The 21,233-nt window shown below is 37.3% G+C and overlaps 1 protein-coding gene across 1 annotated transcript; it reads left to right on the top strand.

Annotated features, from left to right (window-relative positions):
• Positions 1 to 262: 262 nt before the first annotated feature.
• Positions 263 to 16,897, top strand: LOC137193539 (uncharacterized). The gene is made up of 6 exons (XM_067604749.1): positions 263 to 341; positions 1,558 to 1,656; positions 1,742 to 1,915; positions 13,667 to 13,768; positions 15,246 to 15,551; positions 15,668 to 16,897. Exons 1-6 carry the CDS (start codon positions 263 to 265, stop codon positions 15,937 to 15,939), a joined length of 1,032 nt encoding a protein of 343 aa, XP_067460850.1. The 3' UTR covers positions 15,940 to 16,897.
• The last annotated feature ends 4,336 nt before the right edge of the window (positions 16,898 to 21,233 follow it).

Here is a 21,233-nt window from a genome sequence, read left to right as displayed (position 1 = left end):
ATTTTTTATTTAGTTGATTATCTTGTTGTTGTAACTTATCATACAATTGTCATTTTTAAATGTGATCACTTCAATAATCTGTCTAGTTATTTGCAAATTGGTTGAATTTTCTTTTATTATACATTTTCTAATATTAGAATTACATTTGAATATATTTAACTAAAATGGAAAGAGTCTCTGTCTGTCTGTATGTATGTGTGTCCTTCGATTTTCAGTTCATCCGATCGACTTCACACTTGTCTGGTGTTTTGCTGAGGACACAATGAAGTGCAGCGTCGAGTGTGAAGTTGTTTGGATGAGCGGTTCTCGAGAAATCCGCAAGCAGCAACACCAGAGGCCAAGTAATCAACCCATTCATAACAGACATATTTTGAACAAGCACTGCACTAGTACAAATTAATATTAGAATATCAGAAATAAAAGCAACTTTAAAAAATAAAGATCTTAATGAATCTGAAAACAGACATTTTTTAATTTTTTTTATTTAAAAGCACGTGAAATTGAACTTTGATTTATAAACTGATATTCAGTAGCAGATAATATTGTGAAATTTTATTAAAGATATTGGATTATACAGAATGGTGGTAAAAAAGATTCATTCATTAGACTACAAATAGCCTCTAAATGATTGTAACTGTAACACAAATATTCAGATCAGACTAAAATGATGTATGTTACGCAAAATATTTACAGTGGAAAAACATATTTGGATCATATTTAAGTAATATTTAGTCTAAATATCTTATACACTTTATTTTATATATTCATATTGTATATAGAATGTATATGTCAAATAATCGGGCTGTTTAACTGTTTAACGCAACATGTGGAAAAATAAATGACACTAAAATAACAAAAAAAGAATGAAAAATGATGAAATTACATCCAGCTGTTTTTTCCTACAGAAGTGAAAAGTAAATAAGTACATTTACTCAGTTAATGTACTCAAGTACAGTTTTACAGTACTTGTATTTAACTTGAGTTTTTCCATTTTAAACTACTTTAAACCTCTACTACACAATACTGCAGAGGACAATATTGTGTTTTTGTTGCTGTACTTACTTTTGAGATTAATATTTTAAATTTAGATGAAAATAAAAGATATAGTAACTTAAAAAATACAATAAATCAGTAAAGCAGTGTGTAGTTGTGTCTCCTCATGTTGCAGATGGGTTGTTATCAGTTCCACCAAAGAGACATGTAGACGACACCTGACTTTAAAGTCTTCTGAACCCTCCGGTGGCTTCGTCTCTACAAACTAAACCCTCAGAACTTTATTTCTAATTCTAGTAGAGATCACAAAGCTTCCAAAAATATCAAATCTGTCAATTTGAGGAAATGTGTCTAAATTCAGTGTTAAAAGAGAACGTCAATGAATGCATGATACCATCAGATGATGCAGGAAATTCAATTTATTTATTAAACTGAAATGTAAAACCACACAGCAGCAGCAGCAGCCTTATCTGTCCGCCGCAGGGGCTGATGGGAGGTTTGAGGAGCTGTTAGAAACCACGACGCCCTCGTCTGATCTCACAGCTCGTCCTTGTTTGGCCTCAGCTGCATCAGAGCGCCACTTCTCCCCAGGTTCACCAGAGGAAACACCACTGCACAAAATGCTTTTCCTCCCAGCTGCTGCTCTGTGCTGTCTGTGTTCAGGTGAGTGTTTCCAGCCAATCAGGAGCCAACAAACTCAACAAACACTGTCACACTGACCTTCATCTGTGTGTCTGTTTCTCTACAGCGCTGGTTGCCATGGCAGCAGACCTGATTCAGGATGATTTAACATTGACCAAGAAAGCTGGTGAAACAGTCTACTTCAGATGTGGAGGAACTAACCAGTGTGACAGGAATAATGTATACTGGCTCCAGAAGAAAGACACAGAAACATTCACAGTGATTGTAAATATTGACAAGAGTAACTGTAAAATAGATAAAGGGTACAATCATCCTCAGAAAGATGATTTCTTAGCTGTAAAAAAACCGAAAGGCTGTGAGTTGAAGATCCAGAAAGTTAAACTCTCACATTCATCCACCTACTACTGCGCCTGTTATAAAACTGGTTCCCACAGTGAGAAATGATCCCTGCAGCCTGAACAAAAACCTCCAGATGAACAGATGTCAAACAGTGTTTGTGACAGGAAGAGAGCAGTAAACCACAGCCCAGGTTCACATATTTCACCTCCATCTCAGCCAGAGTCACAAACAAACTGAGCTGAGGACAATTTTCTTGTTTTGCTGCTGTCAGTGTTTTTTAATATTGTTTTTTTAAATGTTGATCAGGTATTTCAGAAGGATTCCTGTTTTTCCACACAGTGAAAACAAAGGATGAATACAGAACACATGGATGCTTCTTTGACCTTCTGCTGCAATAAAGTTCATTCCTCCCTCACAACGCTAATCTGCTCTAAATGCAAAAACTTCTTGCTGCTCCTTCACAATAAAAACCTTCTTGTGCTCTTCCCTACACATCTGTCAGCAGATTTCATAATATGAAGTCACTTACATTAATCATGGGTGTAGATTTGAGTGAGGACAGAAGGGACATGTCGCTATCAATGTCAAGGTGTTGCTGAATTGTCCCTACCAACATTTTCACCGATCTCAAACATCTTTTCATTTTAACTTGACATAATGTTAATGGTGAGATCTCTGCAGAGTTTCCAGGTTTGTGTGTTTTCTGCAAAAAGTGGGTTATTATGATAAAGAGTGAGAAAACATGATATGGGGGATCCCTGACCTGACGATCTGGCAAAACAATGTCAAGCCGTTTTGCACATCGTTGACAAGCAGCAGCTCAGCGGCAGCAGCAGCAGAGTAGACATACAGATACACTCACATGCAAAGATTTATAAACAACAAAAGCAGCTGGCAGTCATTCATTTTCAGTGAAAGCAAACATCTGTTCCATATTGATTGATTGATTTATTGACTGGGACAATGTACAGATTGAAACATTGAAGATGCACTGCACCAGCAGTTAGCTTGTAGCTAGTTTGCATCTGTAGTCCCCAACAAAAAACATACAACAGCACAACAACAAACAGTACAAAGCAAAAAAACAAACAAAAAAAAACACACACAGAACACACCATACAAAATACAAAACTACACACAGAACATCACATACACCCACAATATCAATTAGAACTTGTCAAATTTAAATCAAGACCATAGATGGAGTTTAGACTCAATGGTTACACAGCTGATTGGTCTCTAGTAGATTTTTTAATTTGGCCTTGAATGTATTGATTGAACTACAGTTCTTCACATCATCGGGTAGGGCATTCCACTGAGTTGTGACTTTCACAGAGAAAGCTGACTGCCCAAATGCAGTGCGACGAAATGGTCTGATACAATCTTGTATAGAGGATATTCTGGAGGATCTAATAGAACTTACTGAGCGAGTGTACACAAAGTCACATAGTGGAGGAGGGACCAAACCATTTAAAACTTGGCACAAATTTGAGAATAATCTAAAATTGTCAAAGCTCAGTAAATTGTATTTCTTCAGAACCCTACAGTGATGGAAATGCATTGGCTTTTTCTCCAGAGTTTTAAGAGTTTGTTTATGTAAGGACTCAAGAGGTCTTATGGCTGTTTCTCCAGCCTGCCCCCAACATGTGATGCAATAAGACATATGGGAAAGAATCATAGCATACATAAATATCTTGGCTGCGTCCGAGAGACAGTTTCTAATATGTCTAAAATTTGCTAAGTTGTACTTTATGGTTTTAACCGTTTTTTTATCATGTTTCTTAAAGTTCAAATTTGGATCCAGTGTCACACCAAGATATTTAAAATCAGTAACTATGTCAATTTTTTCACCTTTGATGAAAATATCAGCATTAGGAGGTTGTATCATAGTCTCATAGAGAAAAACATACCCTTTGTCTTGTTTACATTTAGACTCAGACATGATTGATCAAGCCAATGTGTGATCCTTTCCAATGCAATTGTTAGCTTTGCAGCAGCTAACTCAGCTGTTTTTGCATGTGTGTACACAACAGTGTCATCTGCATACATTTGTAGCTCTGCATCATGACACTGTTGAGGGAGATCGTTAATATATAGGCTAAATAATAGGGGACCTAACACTGACCCTTGAGGAACACCCATTGTGCATTTCATGTTACTGGACAGTGTGTCACCAACTTTAATACATTGTCTCCTATTAGATAAATATGAAGACATCCATGCCAGTGCTCTAGATGAGAAGTTAAATTTAGAGAGTTTCGATATTAAAAGATCACGATTGACTGTGTTGAATGCTTTACGCAGATCTAAAAATACAGCACCAACTACTCCTCCTTTGTCAAGTGTCGATTTAATTTGTTCTATTAAGTGCAAGGTAGCAGTTTCGGTGGAATGATTTGCTCTAAAGCCAAATTGCATACAATGTAGACCAAATTGTTTGTATTAAGAAATGTTGACAGTTGTTTAATGACAATTTTCTCAGCAACCTTTGAGAGTACTGGCAATATACTTATTGGTCTGTAGTTACTGGCTTCAAGGCGGTCTCCAGATTTAAAAATAGGCGTGATAATGGCACATTTCCAGTCATCAGGAAAGGAGCTGTCTTTAAAAGACAATTAATTAAATGAGCAATAGGGGGAGTTAAAATATCTTTGTGTGATTTGACAAACATGCTGTCGAATTGGAAAGCATCTCTACTTTTGGAGCTTTTTAAGGAGCTGATGATTTTGTTTACTTGTAACTCATTAGTTTCTACCAGCTCAAAAACCTTATACCATCCATAGGAACAATATCCAGTTTCCTTTTTGTAATTTTTTTTTCCTAACTCATTTACAGACTCAAGAAAAAAATTATTAAAGACAGAAGCAACAGTAAGATGATCTTCAATTAACCTTCCCTGTACTTTGAGTTTAAAATCTCCTAAAAATTTTGGGTCCCTCCTTGTGAAATTATCAATGTTTTTCCAGATCAATTTACTGTTGCCTTTTGCCTCATTCAAAATAATGAGATAAAAACGAGATTTAGATTCTCTTAGCTCTTGGATAACTTTGTTCCTTAAACCTTTATAAAGCAGCATGTCAGTGTCTCTTCTAGTTTTAATGGCCTTCCTTAGTGCAGCATCTCTAGATTTCATTAGTTACCACAAATTTTCATTAAACCACGGTAAATTGTTTTTATTTTTAGATTTTATCTGTATTCTCACATTAAATCTTTCCCTCACAGAGTTGATTCTGTGAGTAAAAGTATCACAGTCATAGTCCAGATCATCAGAGGACAGTACATCACCCCAGTTCAAGCTGTTAATTTCATTGGTAAATTCTTCTTGCTTAGCTCTGGGTATGCATTGAAGGATCATTGTCTTAGTTGCCGTGGTCTTAAATCTACTTTTAGTCAGTTTTCTGGCACATAGGGTTAGGTTATGATCTGATAAGCCAGTGATTAAATTATAACTTTTAGTTATTCTTTCCGGTTGTAAATATTAGATCAATTTGTGTACTGGAGCATTTTGCTGGAGCATTGTTCTAGTTGGAATTTCTCTGTGATCATTTTAATTCTTTCCTCTTAGTTTTATCCTCCCAGTTCACATTAAAATCACCCATAAGTAATAATTCTTTGTTGAGATTGCACTCTCTCAAGACTTCTGTTAGTTGATCATAGAAAGTGTCATCTGCTGAAGGGGGCCTCTAGACACCTATGATGTTAAAAGACATTTGTTGGGATAACATTATTTTTATCCCAACATATTCTAACGTGTTACCCGCATTATAAACCACAGGTTCACATTTGATGTTGTCTCTCACATAAAAAAGCACCCCTCCTCCTCTTCCATCAGGTCTGTATCTTCTGAAACATTGGTATCTAGGCACCATGAACACACTTGCAGGAGTTGTTTGTTTCAACCATGTTTCAGTCAGACAGAGAAAGTCCAGATTTGAGACAGACACAAGATGAGTTAGCTGATGGCTCTTTGCAGTAATGCTTCTGATGTTAAAATGTCCACCGATTAGCCCCTTTGGTTTCAGCTTCGGGTCCCATAAGACTTTTGCATGATTGACAGTTTGGAAGGTTTTGAATAACCTCTGCCTCCTCACTGCAGGGTTTTGACACACAGTGGTGTCAGCAGCAGGTTTTATGAGAGAGACACTGGACCTATCGAGGTTTCTACAGCCCGGTAGCGAAAAGTTATTCATTGAGCCATCATGCCTCGTGTTAACAAAGTTTAGTCCGGAGAAGCCCGGCTCAGAAAATTGTTGCTCATTCGTCACTGGCACCAGAGGAGTCCCAGACACATTTGGGCACAAATCAGAATCGAAGTTCTGAAGCACTCCAGGGGTCACTGATCCAGGATTTAGCTGAACATCTCTGGAGAGCAGGATCAGCATGAAGAGGAGACCTGCTCTTCACTGAAATGGGGTGGCAGATGACTGGTCCACTGGATCGGTGATTCGCTCTGGTACCCGGGCTCGCCCGTGCCGCAGGACAGAGGAATAGATTGCAAAATATCCTAGTAAGTTATGATGAAAACTCACTGTAGGAGTGCCAACTGGCCATGAGCCAGCATTTGTCCCAAGCTCAATCACTTGGTGTCCCAGTTGTTTTCCATCAATGTTGAATGCTCTGGCCAGACAGACACATACAGGCAATACAGCAATGAGTACCAACAGTAGTCCAAAGAGCACTCCATGAAACACAGCCCAGGTGTTTTTGCTGATGAAACACTGCTTTGAACTTGACGCAAGGTTTGACAGGCATGCTCTGTGGTACAATAAACGGTCTCAAAGGACAGTCCTATGTAGCAATCCCATTCAGGATCCTGGTGGCCAGAGTGTAGAAGTTCCTCTTAAGCCCCTCAGCACCAGCCCAGTGCACCTGGAACCTCCTCTTGACCTCAGCGGGGAGAAAAGGCTGCCATCCAGGCGGTTAGGAACCCCAAAAGATCCATGTGTCCAGGACCGTTTCCTTAGATGTTGAGATGGATGTACAGATGGTCTTACTTGATGTTTAATCTGATGTTTATGTTTAAAAACCTGGACTTGCCTGGTAGAAGGGTTGGCAGGGGGATGAGCTGACCATCTCCCCATCCCGATGAGTGACCCCCAGTCATATGCCATCACTTCTTAAGTCCAGGGTGCACAGAGTGGCTCCAGCATATGTGGATTACATTACCAGAAAGGATCCTTTAAGTTTTCTTCTTGCTTTGTTTTCAACAAATACTCTTCTGTTAGCTTCTTTAGTGCTGTATTTCCTTTGGAATATATCAATATATCATGTTGACAATGGAAGAGAAATCCGGCTTCCCGGAGCTATACGATTCGTCATTGTTTGTTTACCGTGACATGAACAAAACTAGCCTATAATGCTTTATTCCATAGGCTACGTGGCCATGATTTTGAAAGTAAAACAGCATTTTTATTTTTTAATTAACAGAAATATAGACTAGGCACATTTTCTTGCTAAATAATACACAGTGGAAACATGAAACATTGTATATTTTATCATCCCTGTCAAGTTCATGGCCAGGCTGCCAAATAGCTCTACTACAAACTTGATATTGGCCACAACTGAAAATTTAAAAAAAATAGCGCTGCTTGAATGACCCGCCCCTGCCGTGCACTGCTACGGGCTGGCAGTGAGCGGCCACAAATCAGAGCAACCACTGCTGCTCATGAATATCTTGGTGTGAGGGCCCAGTAACTAGTAGCCTATGCATGAATGAGAACAGGTTGGTCTTTTCAGTCCTAACTCTAACCCAAGCACTTCAGGACTTCCTCCAAGCCTGTAGTAATGCTGTAGATTGTCAGCAGTATTCTAATCACTGAAGGTGACTCATTTTGGTCACTATTTCCACTAAAAAAGAAAAAAACACAAACAAACAAAAAGCTTCATTTTATATCTTAGGCCTTTTAAGTGCTCTCTGAAACTGGGCCTGGGATGGCTTGTGTCCATGACATGAGAAAGTCAAAACTTTGCTGTAGAGCTAAACCAAATACATCTTTGGAAAGGTCTCGGCCTGGAGAGCCTGAAGGCTTATAACTCAGCAACAAAAGGGGCTGAAGACATGAAACCAACTGTTATAGAGAGCTCTTGACCTCAGCTACCATGTGATTATAGTCAACAACTGGGGGCACTGTCAAATATGGGTAAAACATGGTTAAAATTAATTTTCAACCATTTAACAATCAGATATTTAATATCCGATTACACAAATATGTTTAACATTGCCTTAAACTCCACAGTGTATTCCCAATTTAGTATTTACACCTTCCAGTTCAAGGAGGAACACTAATATTTTTAAAAAACTACAAGGATAGTCTTAAAACATATAGGAAGGCCATCTGCCATTCCAGAGCCTATTACTTATCATTAATAGAGGAGAATAAAAACAGCCCTAGGTTTCTTTTCAGCACTTTGGCCAGGCTGACAAAGAGTAATAACTCTTTAATGATAAAATTATAACTATTAGAGACAAAAGTCAACACCTGTTGCCCTAAACAGGCACTGATTTATCCACAAACACAGGACCCTTAGAAACAGCTGTAAAATCTGACATATATTTAGGCTGTTTTTCTCCAATTGACCTTTCTGAATTAACTTCAACGATTTCTTCATCCAAACCATCAACCGGTCTCTTAGACCCCATCTCAACTAGGCTGCTTAAGGAAGTCTTGCCCTTAATTAGCACTTCTTTACTAGATATGATCAATCTGTCTTCATAGGCTATGTACCACAGTCCTTTAAACCTCTTCTTAAGAAGCCTACTCTTGATTCAGGTGTCTTAGCCAACTATAGACCTATATCTAACCTTCCATTTCTCTCTAAGATCCTTGAGAAAGCAGTCACCAATCAGTTGTGTGACTTTCTACATAACAATAGTTTATTTGAGGATTTTCAGTCAAGATTTAGAGCGCATCATAGCACAGAGATAGCACTGGTGAAAGTCACAAATGATCTCCTGAGTGCATCAGACAAAGGATTTCTCTCTGTACTTGTCTTGTTAGACCTCAGTGCCGCATTTGACACAATTGATCATCACATCCTATTACAGAGACTGGAACATTTAAAGGAATTAAAGGAACTGCATTAATCTGGTTTAAGTCCTATTTATCAGATCAATTTCAGTTTGTACACGTTAATTATGAATTCTCCATGAAGGCAAGAGCTAGACACGGAGTTCCACAAGGTTCTGTACTTGGACCAATACTATTCACCTCGTATACGCTTCCTTTAGGTAATATTATTCGGAAACACTCCATAAATTTTCATTGCTATGTAGATGATACCCAAATATATTTATGAATGAAGCCAGATGAAACTAATCAGTAAACTCCAAACATGCCTTAAGGACATAAAGACCTGGATGACCCACAATTTCCTGCTACTAAACTCAGACAAAACATTATTGTGCTTGGCCCTAAACACCTTAGAAACACATTAACTAATGATATAGCTCTCTAGATGGCATTACCCTGGCCTCCAGCACCACTGTAAGGAATCTGGGAGTTATTTTTGATCAGGATATGTCCTTTAACTCCCACATGAAACAAATTTCAAGGACTAGGACTGCCTTTTTTCACTTACATAATACTGCAAAAATCAGGCACATCCTTGCCCAAAAAGATGCAGAAAAAATAGTCCACGCATTTGTTACCTCTAGGCTGGATTATTGCAATTCTGTATTATCAGGCGGCCCTAACAAGTCTCTAAAGACTCTCCAGCTGGTCCAGAATGCTGTTGCACGTGTATTGACAAAAACTAGAAAAAGATATCATATTTCTACCACCTTAGCTTCGCTGCACTGGCTTCCAGTAAAATCCAAAATTGAATCCAGAATTTAAAATCCTTTTTCTCACCTACAAAGCTCTTAATGGTCAGGCACCATCATATCTTAAAGAGCTCATAGTACCCTAATACCCCACTACAACACTGCGCTCCCAGACTGCAGGCTTACTTGTGGTTCCTTCAGTCTCCAAAAGTAGAATGGGAGGCAGAGCCTTCAGCTAACAGGCTCCTCTCCTGTGGAGCCATCTTCCGGATTCGGTCCAGAGGGCAGACATCCTCTCTACGTTTAGGAGTAGGCTTAAAACTTTCCTTTTTGATAAAGCTTATAGTTAGGGCTGACCAAGCTCACCTTGGACCAGGCCTTGGTTATACTGCTATAGGCCTAGACTGGCGGGGGACTTCCCATGATGCACTGAGCTACTCTCTCCTCCTCTCCATCTGTATGTATTCATATACCATTACTGTATGTTACTAACTTGGCTTCTTCCCTGGAATTCTTCCTGCTTTCTCATCCGCAGGAAACCCCATGGACCAAGCTGTGGCCCTTAGCCGTGGGGATGTCCTTCTCCAGCTGTTGCTGCTGTTTGTTGTTGCTAGCCATGTATCTGTTGTTGTTGTTGTTGTTGTTGCTCTTGTTGTTCTGCTTCCTTGTGTCCCTTCCTGTTAAAGGGTTTTTCCTTACCGCTGTCGCCAAGCACTGCTGATGGGGGAATTGTTGGGTCTCTGTAAATTAAAGAGTATGGTCTAGACCTGCTCTATGTGAAAAGTGTCCTGAGATGACTTTTGTTGTGATTTGGCGCTATATAAATAAAATTTAATAAAAATGAAATTGAAATTGAATAAATTCCTCAGAGCTGCACCATGCAGCTTGATACAAATCAGCACCAAAGTTGTAGTTCTCCTGGTTGCAAAGTGGGTTGCAAAATAGGGTCGTAAAAAGATATATCTACCGGATATATCAAATATCTAGTACAGCCAAACTAGTAATTACACTGCATCTGGATGATCTATGTTAAGAAAAACTAAGAATGTTGGTTTATTGCAGATATTTTAGCTAGTATTCTAGAAATGGGTTTTCGGTTGGTGTTCAGTGTTGGCAGGAATTATGCAGTGCTTCAAACTGTGTTTAAGGAGTTTGTTTGTTATGGATTCAAAATGTTTGTTCAGCCACATCATGTATTAAACTGCCTCCTGAATGCTTATCAATATGTTAACAATTGCAGTAGATTAATGGCTAACTTTCCTGCAACTAGAACTGATCTATTGGTTTCTATGGTAACATACTTTGAAAAAAAACTGTAACACAGCGAAATAGAGGAAAATACTTCTGAGTGGCGGGTCCTCTGGTCAGCCAATTGCAAAGTTTCAAATTCTGGATTTCAAATTCAATTCGTCCCTGAGAAGCTCTAAAATCTATGTTGTTTTTTTTTTGAAAGAACATCATCATACAGTTACATAAAACAACACAAATAACATAACAGCTCAGATACCTACATGACACAAAGACAATTCAGCAGTGTCCATAGCAACTACCATAGCAACAACAGAAAGCTTGCAAGAATCTCCATAATAACAACAAACTAATCATATACATTCACTGAACGAATATCCTGCTAGAAATGTTATCAAAACACATTTTAATGCAGAAACTATCTTAAAATATTACATTTTCCACTGAGAATAAAAGGAATGGCAGCCATGACTTTTTGTTTGAGCAGACAGAAAGTTGACAGTAACATGACGTGGATGCAGGCCGATAACAAAGAATAGGCCACAAATATTGTAGGAATCTCACTATTTTAGAGCTGTTATTGTAAAAGTAATACATTTTGTGCTGTGGACCATTGTAGCTATTATACATTTTGATGTGAGACTGGGTTGTTTATTGTAATACAACTGCATTAAACAGCATATGTATACACTATCGATATGAAGATGATGTAATCCTCTTTATATTGCCTCTCTTTGCTCTCTGTGTTGGCTTTCTTCTCACGTGGACCAGAGTCTGTTTGACCGGTGTCTGAAATAGACAGCCGTTTGTTTGGTTTTAGCCATTTCTCCATGTTGCTAATTCTAAAATTGATAATAATAAAAAGAGTTCCTCCTCTTCTTTGTGCTTGTGTGTTTGTGTGTTTGTAGCTACATTTTAAGTGCCGTATACTGAACCTCGTAAGTCAATAAGTTTTCCACACCACGTTCCTTCAGATGTTTCACAATAAAAGCCTTGTTAAGGAAGGGATTCTGTCCACTGAAACGCTAGAAGGCTTTTAATTTCAAATGGATACAGGGAGTGTTGAGTTTGTATTAACAGTGTAATGCAGGGCAAATGAGAACGGATCAAAATGTGGCTTCGTACTAAAATATGACCAATTACTATACTTATCAAACATAGGGAATTAGAAATAAAGGCCTGATACCTTCTGCAGTTGAGGTAAATAAAGGCTCGGGTCACTATTTGAGGATATATAGACTATGTCTATAAGGGCCATAGCATCTTTTTAAAATATATATTGTATTGTTTGACAGAGTCCTTGCAATTACACCACATACCACTAGGGGTCTGCAGTCCACGGGTTGAGAAACAATGCTGCAGTAGATGACCTAATCAAATTATACTTTGCAATTGGATTTAGCAACAAGGAAATACTCATAATTTTAGCCCAGAACTACCATATTATCAGAAGCATCCTGACTTTGAAGAGACATTCCTGTGAACTGAGTCTATTCAGAAGAAAACAACATAGTGATTTGGATGATGGTGATGGCTTTTATGCATCAAAAACTAAAATGCAATGGACAGATGTAAGAATATCACTGGTTACATCTACGGCCAATTCAAATGATATTTGTGGAACAGAAATACGACAGATCATCAATCACTATTCTATTCTATTCAAACACACTTTTTCTTGCAAATGTATGACTTTATAGTCTCAGAGTATTCACATTTTTTTCTCGTAAATTTAAGACTTTAATCTTGAAAATTCTGATTTTTTCCTCAGAATATTACCCTCTCTCCCTGAGCTCCGTAACTTTTTTTTTAACCTATGATGGCCCTAATACACTGTTGTAGTTGTCTGTTTCAATCTTTTATGATTTTCTCTAATTTTTATTTAATGACTTTTTCATATGTACTGTCCCCACTTTCTTTCCAAAGAAACCATGTAAATGGTATTTTATGAACAGTAACACTCATTGTTCTCATGTTCTCCTTTCCTCCTTGTGTATGTGTACAGTTTTAAACTCGTCTTTTTTTAAACTTGCTGATGAATTGTAAAGCACTTTGAGCTGCATTCTGTGCATGGAAGGTGGTATATAAATGAAGTTCATTCATTCATTCATTCATTCATTCATTCATTCATTCATTCATTTCTGACAGAGTGACATTCATTCATTTCCAGTTTCCATTCCCCAGTGGTTGATAAGGCTTTTCTGTCAAAGCTCCAGTAGATGTATTATTATAACACACTGGCTGTTACCAACAGTAAACACAAGTTATCAACAAGGACCAAAATCTAAAGGATTCTAACTTCAAATGACAGTCTGAGGATAAAGTACAAGTCAGGAAGAGTATTTTGACTTTTATGGAGGACACTTTTGTCACACTGAGTGTCTAGGACACTCAGGCTACAGACCGGCTGAATTTCACATTACATATTTATGTTATTTTTCTATTTTTTCACAGCTACTGATCCCGGTGTAAAATCATATTTTATTAAACTGACAGACAACATGTTTCATGTATTGGACTGATTAGAAATGTAGCATGATCCTGCCTCTCTCTACCTCAGTAGGCTGAAATAAAGAGAAATACAACAAAAGAAGAGACAGTCATGTTGATATGAACATTAGAGAGACACATCGTGGAGATGAAATATGATACTGGTTAATAATTTGGATTTATTCGCCTCAGCTGACACATTCAACAGCAGACAGGTTTTTGTCACAGTCACATTCACTGTGGGAGCTGATGACTACCTCATCTTTGGCTCTGGCACTAAACTGTTTGTAACAGGTAAGACTAAACTTTCATTTTCCTTCAGTTGTTTTATTGTAAAAGTTCTTAAGTTCATTTTCTGCTGCTTGAGGATTTACACATTCATTTTCCATAATAATTAGAGAATTCATCGTGCAACCATTCTATCGTTAAATAAGCATCAGAAAGGAGTTTGTCTTCATATGTTTCTTGGAAAATAAAGTCTTTAAACTCTTCCAAATACTCAGAGAAACTCAGCACTGATATTCTAAGTTCATTCTGTATTCTCATCAGCTGCTGTTCAATGAAACTTCCCTCTCTCCTGAAAGAAATTAAATTCTAGATGAATGATTGTGGCAGATTTTCCTGCTCTGATCATCTGTTGACTTTTTATACACAATCTTGAGATAATTTAAGTAAATTTCATTGATGAGCAGGATTCTTCAGTCTCATACAGATTCAGAGTTGATTTCATTAAGCTCTCAGTCTCAGTCCGTCATTTCATTTACTACATTTCAGTGGAAACTACAATCACTAATTTCATCAACATGGACAGAAAGTACAAAGTACACAGATTTAATGTCAGCAACTTAGGACTTATATATTGTATTTTATTATGGATATATTATGGTATATGGTGTTATGGTATATATGGAGGTAAATATGTTGTTTTTTATAAGATATATTTAATATGATATAAAATGCAGCTTGACTAATGTTAAAAATTGGAGGCCATACCAACATCTATATTTGATTTTTTAATTATTATCATAAAAGAATTGTGACCAAAGTGTGAAATAAGCAGGATATTTTACAGCTGAAAACTTGTTAGTGCTGTCTGGTGGACAAACTATGTATTACTGGATTATCTTTGTCATCTTTGTTGTGTTATTTCTGGTTATTTATCTGCAGACATGTATGTGGTGATACCAGTTTATATATATATATATATGTGTGTGTTTTTAATGTGTTTGTTTTATTTTATGTTATTATTATTTTATTGTAAATGTATTGGGACCATGCTGCATGGTGATTCTGCACTTTAAAGAAAACTGATTGATACATTTATATATCAATATACTATACATATGTATTGCTGTGCAAATGTATAGTTTTTCAATCTTATGTATGATGAAGCATGGCATAAAGTTTAGTGATATATATCATAAAATATAGGAAACACAATTTATTTCTATTTTATGATGGTTAATATTCTGCATTCTACAAATGTAATTTTATTATATTTTATATTATATTGTTTTTTATGAATTATATGTAACAATTTAAATATTAATGAACAGAATTCTGTGTTGTCATCTTTTCATTTTTTTCTTTAACTTTTATCTAGATGAAGATATATATGAAAATATGTATCAGTGTAGATGATGTTTGTGGTGTATTGATGAGTAGTTTAGTGATCATGTAGTTTCCAGGATCAGACTGAATGCAGTGCAGTGCTGTAAGCTGCTGTTGACTGTGTGAATGTGTGTCTGTGCTGCTTGTTGCTGCTGTCAAGCTTCAGTTGAGCAGGTAGTGAAGCCCGTGGTGAGCGTGTACCCAGCAGCCCACCTGGAGGGGAAGAGCTCCCTGCTGTGTCTGGCCTCAGCCATGTCTCCTCCTGTGGTCCAGTTCTCCTGGAAAAGACAGAAGAAGAAAGGCCGGCTGGAGGATCTGCCCCCTGCTGAGGGAGAGCAGCTGGAGCTCAGAGAGCCGGGACGCACCGCCTCCATCCTGCTGCTCCATCAGCAAGAGAAGAGCACATATAAATACCGCTGCTATGTCAAGCACGAAGGGGGCACAGTGAGGGCCCAAACAGAACAAGGTATTGACGGCTTGGTGACTGTGTTCAGCAGTGATTCAGCTTCATCTGGAGATGCTGTCAGAGATAGCGAAGTAGCAGAGTACTGACATTTGTTTTTAACTTTTTTTCTGTTTCAGATGTTTCTACTCTTCCTTCATCAACAGCTTCAACTGCAGCTCCACCAGCAGCTCCAACAGCAAGTCCAACACCAGCTCCATCAGCAGATCCACCAGCTGATCCACCAGCAGCTCCACCAGCAGCTCTTGTCCCGTCTCAGTACCAGGTGAAGCTGCTCTGTGTGCTGTACACAGTGCTGATAGTGAAGAGTCTGGTGTACTGCTGTGGACTTTCTCTGCTGATGATCCTCAGAAACAAGGGACCGTCCACCAACTGCACACATGCTGACTGACTGTTTTCTGCTCGCCTTTTCTCACCATCACATCTCATCAATTCATCTCATTAATCACTTTGATCAGTGTTCAGAAATGTCAGTAATGATGTGTTGTGGTTACATTTACAATTAATTCACAGTTGTCCTAAAACTATAAATACACACACGCACACACACACACAGTATATTTGCAGTTACTAAGTGTAAATTCTATAGAATATTAATATCTTGATGCTCCAGTTTAATTCCACTTTTAATCATGACTTGTATAATAGTGTAAAATGAAGTTGAATCATTAGTTACCTGGTAGATATTTAAGTGCTTATAATATTTCTTTCTTGTGTATTTTCTTTTTATTTCATTATGCAGAGGGTGGCAGGTTTGTCATTCAGAGTAACATTCTCAATAAACTGAAACATCACAGTTTTTGTCATTTATAATCATCCATGTTTTTATTGATTTGACTTTGGCTTCACATAATACACATAATCAGACACAGAATCCACTAAATTAGCCAAGTTTGAAAGATACAAGTAATTTGACTCTTGTCGTCAGTAGATCTCAGTAAACTTTCACATAGTGCTAAAAACAAATGTACAGGAAGATACAAAGAAAAGCTTACAGCTAAACGGAAACAACAAAGTAAAGACAAGTAAACATAAACATAAAGTTATTAAACATAAGCAAGTAGGTGTGGTGTGCCAACAAGTTCGGTGATGGGTCCCCTCATTATTTAGCTTGTGTATTGATCATCTTTTATAATTGTTTAAGTGTGAATGTACACCTCTATGCTGAAGACACTGTTGTTTACACACATGAAGAAACAGCAGAGAGCTGCTTTGAAGCTACAGCTGCAATAAAAACGATCACACAGCGGCTTCATTAGTCTGCACTGAAGCCTGAATGTTGTCAAAATGATGGGTGTGTTTTTTAATTTTTTTCTAAATCACCAAAATACTGATCAGCTCTTGCAGTTTTATCAAGACAAAATCGATTGGTACATTTCCATATAATATGATTATAAGAATATTAAGATTATTTATTAATTCTACTGCTCTGATTGATGATAACAAATGTAGGGTGTAGTTTTTTAAACGTTGCAGAGATAAGTGGATGTTAAAAATATTCTAACATTGTAAATTTAAACACTCGGCAGTCAAAAACTTCAATTTAGAAGAATATGAAAGATTTCAGAAACACCACAATTTAAAAATTGGTTTGTTGTATTAGCAAAAACAACTTCATAATAGAAACTGATAGTAAAACAAACAGGAACAATAAAGTAATACAATAAAGTAAACATTAAATATAAAATCTTTATTATTAAAATATATATATTAATTATTGAATTAGTACATGTAATTTTATAAAATATTTATAGTATTATTAATTTGGGTTTTGTTATTCAATCAATCATTTATTATAATTAAGCTGGAATATGTGAGAAAATGAACTTGGTTCACACCAACATATGTATATGTGTATATGTGCACTTATATTTTTACTGGATAGGAATAGATGTATTCACTAAAAATATTTTAAATAATATGATTTAAGTTGGGTTCTTTGTATCAAAATCTATTTCTGCTTTCTTTTCTATGAGTCATGCATTTATTATCATTATTATTATTATTAGGATGTTCAACACCTCAATCACAGTTTCAACCATTTTATTGTCATCGATTTGTTTAAAGTGAATTGAGTGATTTATTTGTGAACACAATGCAGACTGTGGGACCTGAGCAGACTGCAGGAGTTTGAACGTCTCCCTTTATTTAATGATGTCAGTTTCTCAGCTCTGAGTTTAGGATTTCAGCTGCTTCTCTCACACATTAATAACACAGATTAAAACTGAGACAGTGAGCGCTGAATTCATACTGAAGTTCCTGGAACCATTCTTTAACCAGAGTCGATGGTTGTAACCGTCATTGTGTAAAGTGAAAAACCACAGCGAACAGTGTGGAGGCTGCTGAGCAGAAACCCACACGGCCTGTCTGCTGCAGGAAAGGAAGTGTTGATTCGCTGTCAACAGTTTTATATGAGTCCTAATAACCGCCGAGAACAGATTCATACCTGCTGCTGTACACTCATGAACTTCCCTCCCTCTCATTTGTCATGTGGGTCTTTTCTCTTGTTGTCTGTAAACCTTTTTTCCACTGAGCCCTCCACCCACACAGTCAAACTGAGCCCAGCCACCAACAAAGGCCACACATCTGGAGGTCTTGTCACTTTTTCTTTTTTGTTTTTAGCAAAGGTGCACTTTACAGCAGGGGAGGAATGTAATAAAGTACAATTGTGAGGTATTTTACATGAGTATTTCCATTTTATGCGTCTTTATACGTCCACTCCACTACATTTCAGAGGGAGATATTTTACTTTCTACTCCACTACATTTACTTCACAGCTATAAGTACTAGTTACTTTTCAGATTTAGATTTTACTAGTAAAGCTGATGATGTATTTTATATGTGAAATACATTTAGATCACTTCATAGGGATTTATTTTCATTTTACATATAAGGGTTTTTTCAGTGTACAAAAAGCCACATTAAATCCCCTTTGACTCTATGTTTTAAAACAATACAACATGAAACATTTCAAGAGTGGTGAATACTTTTCACAGGCTCTGTATATATGTATATGATCAATGTAACAGTGTGTGGGGCCAATTTACATAAAGAGTACTTTTACTTTTGATACTTTAAGTACATTTAGCGAATAATACTTCTGTAATTTTGAAAGTAAAACCATTACTTGTAAAGTAGTATTTTATACTGTATTATTGCTACATTTACTTAAGTAAACAAGTTCAATATATCTTCCACCACTGCTTTACAGTTTACACTTGTCATTGCCGAGTGCTCATACATAAATGACAGAAGGGGCTGTTTGTCAGTATCCTCCGAATATAACACATATGAGTGTTTTCTGATCTGAACGTCTGATTTGTCAACTAAACTACCTTCAGTTGTCAGAAGATCATGGTCATGCAAATAAATTATTCTTAAAGTAAAATAACTTTTTAACCAAATAAACCCAGGAACTCATGAGCCCTGCACTGCTAGAGGCAAAAATAATTATTGCCTTTACTCTTATTCTTCTTTTCATTTTTACATTTTTGGCATCATTAAATATTACACTTAGGATTTCTACAGTCAATAAAAGATACTAGAAGATTTTGCTGATGTTTGCAACATTAATTTAAAAGTAAATCATAAATGTACTCAAGAAAGGATTCAGCAGCTTTTGGGCTCAGATTTCCAGTTGTCCTTTGGGTAAAGTATTTGCAGAAATAACTGTCATCAGTTGGTTATCACCTCTATGTGAGGAGCTTTCTAGTGTGAAAACATTAAAGAGGTTTTTGGGAGAAAAACAACAGCATTTTCTGCTTTGACCAGCTGCTGATGTTGCTTGATTATACACGTTTGAAACTTTATTGTGTTATTGTCTGACTGTTTGTGTTCTTATGTTATTTGTGTATTTTCTTTTTAATACAAGTAAAGATGACTTGTTTGTCTCAGTGTGGTTTGTGTTCTGCTGCTCTGATTGATGATAACAAATGTAGGATGTATTTTTTTAAATGTTGCAGAGAGGAAGTGAATGTTAAAAATGTTCTTACAGTGTGAATTTAAACACTCTGCAGGAAAAAACCTCAATTTAGAAGAAGATGAAAGACTTCAGAAACACCACAATTTAAAAACTGGTTTGTTTTATTAACAAAAACAACTTCATGAGAGAAACTGATAATAAAACAAACAGCAACAACAAAGTAATACAACTATTAAATATAAAATCTACATTATTAAATAATATGTATTAATTATTAAATTAGTAAATGTAATTTTATAAAATATGAATAGTATTATTAATTTGGGTTTTGTTATTCAATGAATCATCAAGCACGAGGGGGTAACAGTGGAAGCCCAAACAGAACAAGGTAATGAAGGCTTGGTGACTGTGTTCAGCAGTGATTCAGCTTCATCTGGAGACGCTGTCAGAGAGAGCAGAGGAGCAGAGCACTGACATTTCTCACTGCAACTCCAAACATTTGACTCCTTTTGTGTTTCAGAGCTTCCAGCTCCAGCAGCCTCCTGTCCTCCAGAGAGAGAGCCAGCAGACCTGCCAGCTCTGCAGCAAGCTGACTGTAAGATCACCTGCTGCCTCTCTGCATGCTCTGACAGCTCCAATGTCCTGCTGCAGTTAGGGCTGCATATCAGTCTGTTCACTTTCTGCTCATCATTGAAGGATTTAAACATACACTCCCTGATTCTGTTAGAGTGTCCCACAGCACAACAAGTCCCACTGAGAGAGCTTTCACTTCACAGGCTGACAAATAACACCTTTTGGGGGCGCTATACTCAGTGTTAGGCCTCGAGGGTGATAGAACAAGTTTAGGGAGTATATCTTAAAGCTCCACTAATCAATAGTTTTATATTAAGAATGAATCTAATGACTAAATGAGCTTTTTAGCCTCTTTTAGCTCCTAGTTGTGGTTTTGCAGCACATTTCCTGTCTGCTTCAGTCTCAGTGTTTCCAGCAGCAGCAGCTGTTTCCTGATAAACCCACTGTACACTACCTGCCCAGCAGCAAACAGCAGACAGACCATAATATGTCAGAGAGGAGTTTGTTAGCTTGTTGTGGAGTTCTTCTGCCCCCAAGTGGTAAAAACTTCAAATCTATAGTAACCTGTGTGTTTTTAAACAGTATTTGGACTTTGCTTTTTATCCTTGAGTGATTTTAATTGTTATAAATTGTAGTTAGTTGTGGATTTAAAAGTTATTTTAAGTTGAAAACAGGAAATCAAATCCTGTTTGGGGCCCCTAAAAAGCTGGGTCCGGCCCTGACTTGTTGTATTTAATAAGGGCCTTTGAGCTGTCAGTCAAACTGTAGTCGACCCCTGTCTTCATGTAAAGCTGGTCGTCCCGTCTGGAAAAGTCCAAGTTCTACTGAAGAAAATGTGATGATATTGTGATGAAATGTCCACAGTTGAACAGACTGAAACAGTGTGGAGAGAAGACTGACCCGTGTGTGTGTGTGTGTGTGCGTGTGCGTGTGTGTGTGTGTGTCTGTGTGTGTGCGTGTGTGTGTGTGTGTGTGTGTGTGTGTCAGTGTCCTTCCAGTCTCAGTACCAGGTGAAGCTGCTCTGTGTGCTGTACACAGTGCTGATAGTGAAGAGTCTGGTGTACTGCTGTGGACTCTCTCTGCTGATGATCCTCAGAAACAAGGGACCGTCCACCAACTGCACACATGCTGACTGACTGTTTTCTGCTGGCCTTTTCTCACCATCACATCTCATCAATTCATCTCATTTA

The sequence above is a fragment of the Thunnus thynnus genome, chromosome 12 (assembly GCF_963924715.1).
Source record: "Thunnus thynnus chromosome 12, fThuThy2.1, whole genome shotgun sequence".
NCBI lineage: Eukaryota > Metazoa > Chordata > Actinopteri > Scombriformes > Scombridae > Thunnus > Thunnus thynnus.
The sequence above is the reverse complement of the archived record's forward strand: the minus strand, read 5'-3'. Positions and strand labels throughout refer to the sequence as shown.

Excerpts from the sequence above, each read along its gene's own strand:
- LOC137193539 (XM_067604749.1), top strand. The coding sequence starts at position 263 with ATGAAGTGCAGCGTCGAGTGTGAAGTTGTTTGGATGAGCGGTTCTCGA. Across the intron at positions 13,769-15,245 it reads CACTAAACTGTTTGTAACAG|CTTCAGTTGAGCAGGTAGTG; the intron begins GTAAGACTAAAC and ends GCTGCTGTCAAG. Across the intron at positions 15,552-15,667 it reads GAGGGCCCAAACAGAACAAG|ATGTTTCTACTCTTCCTTCA; the intron begins GTATTGACGGCT and ends TTTCTGTTTCAG.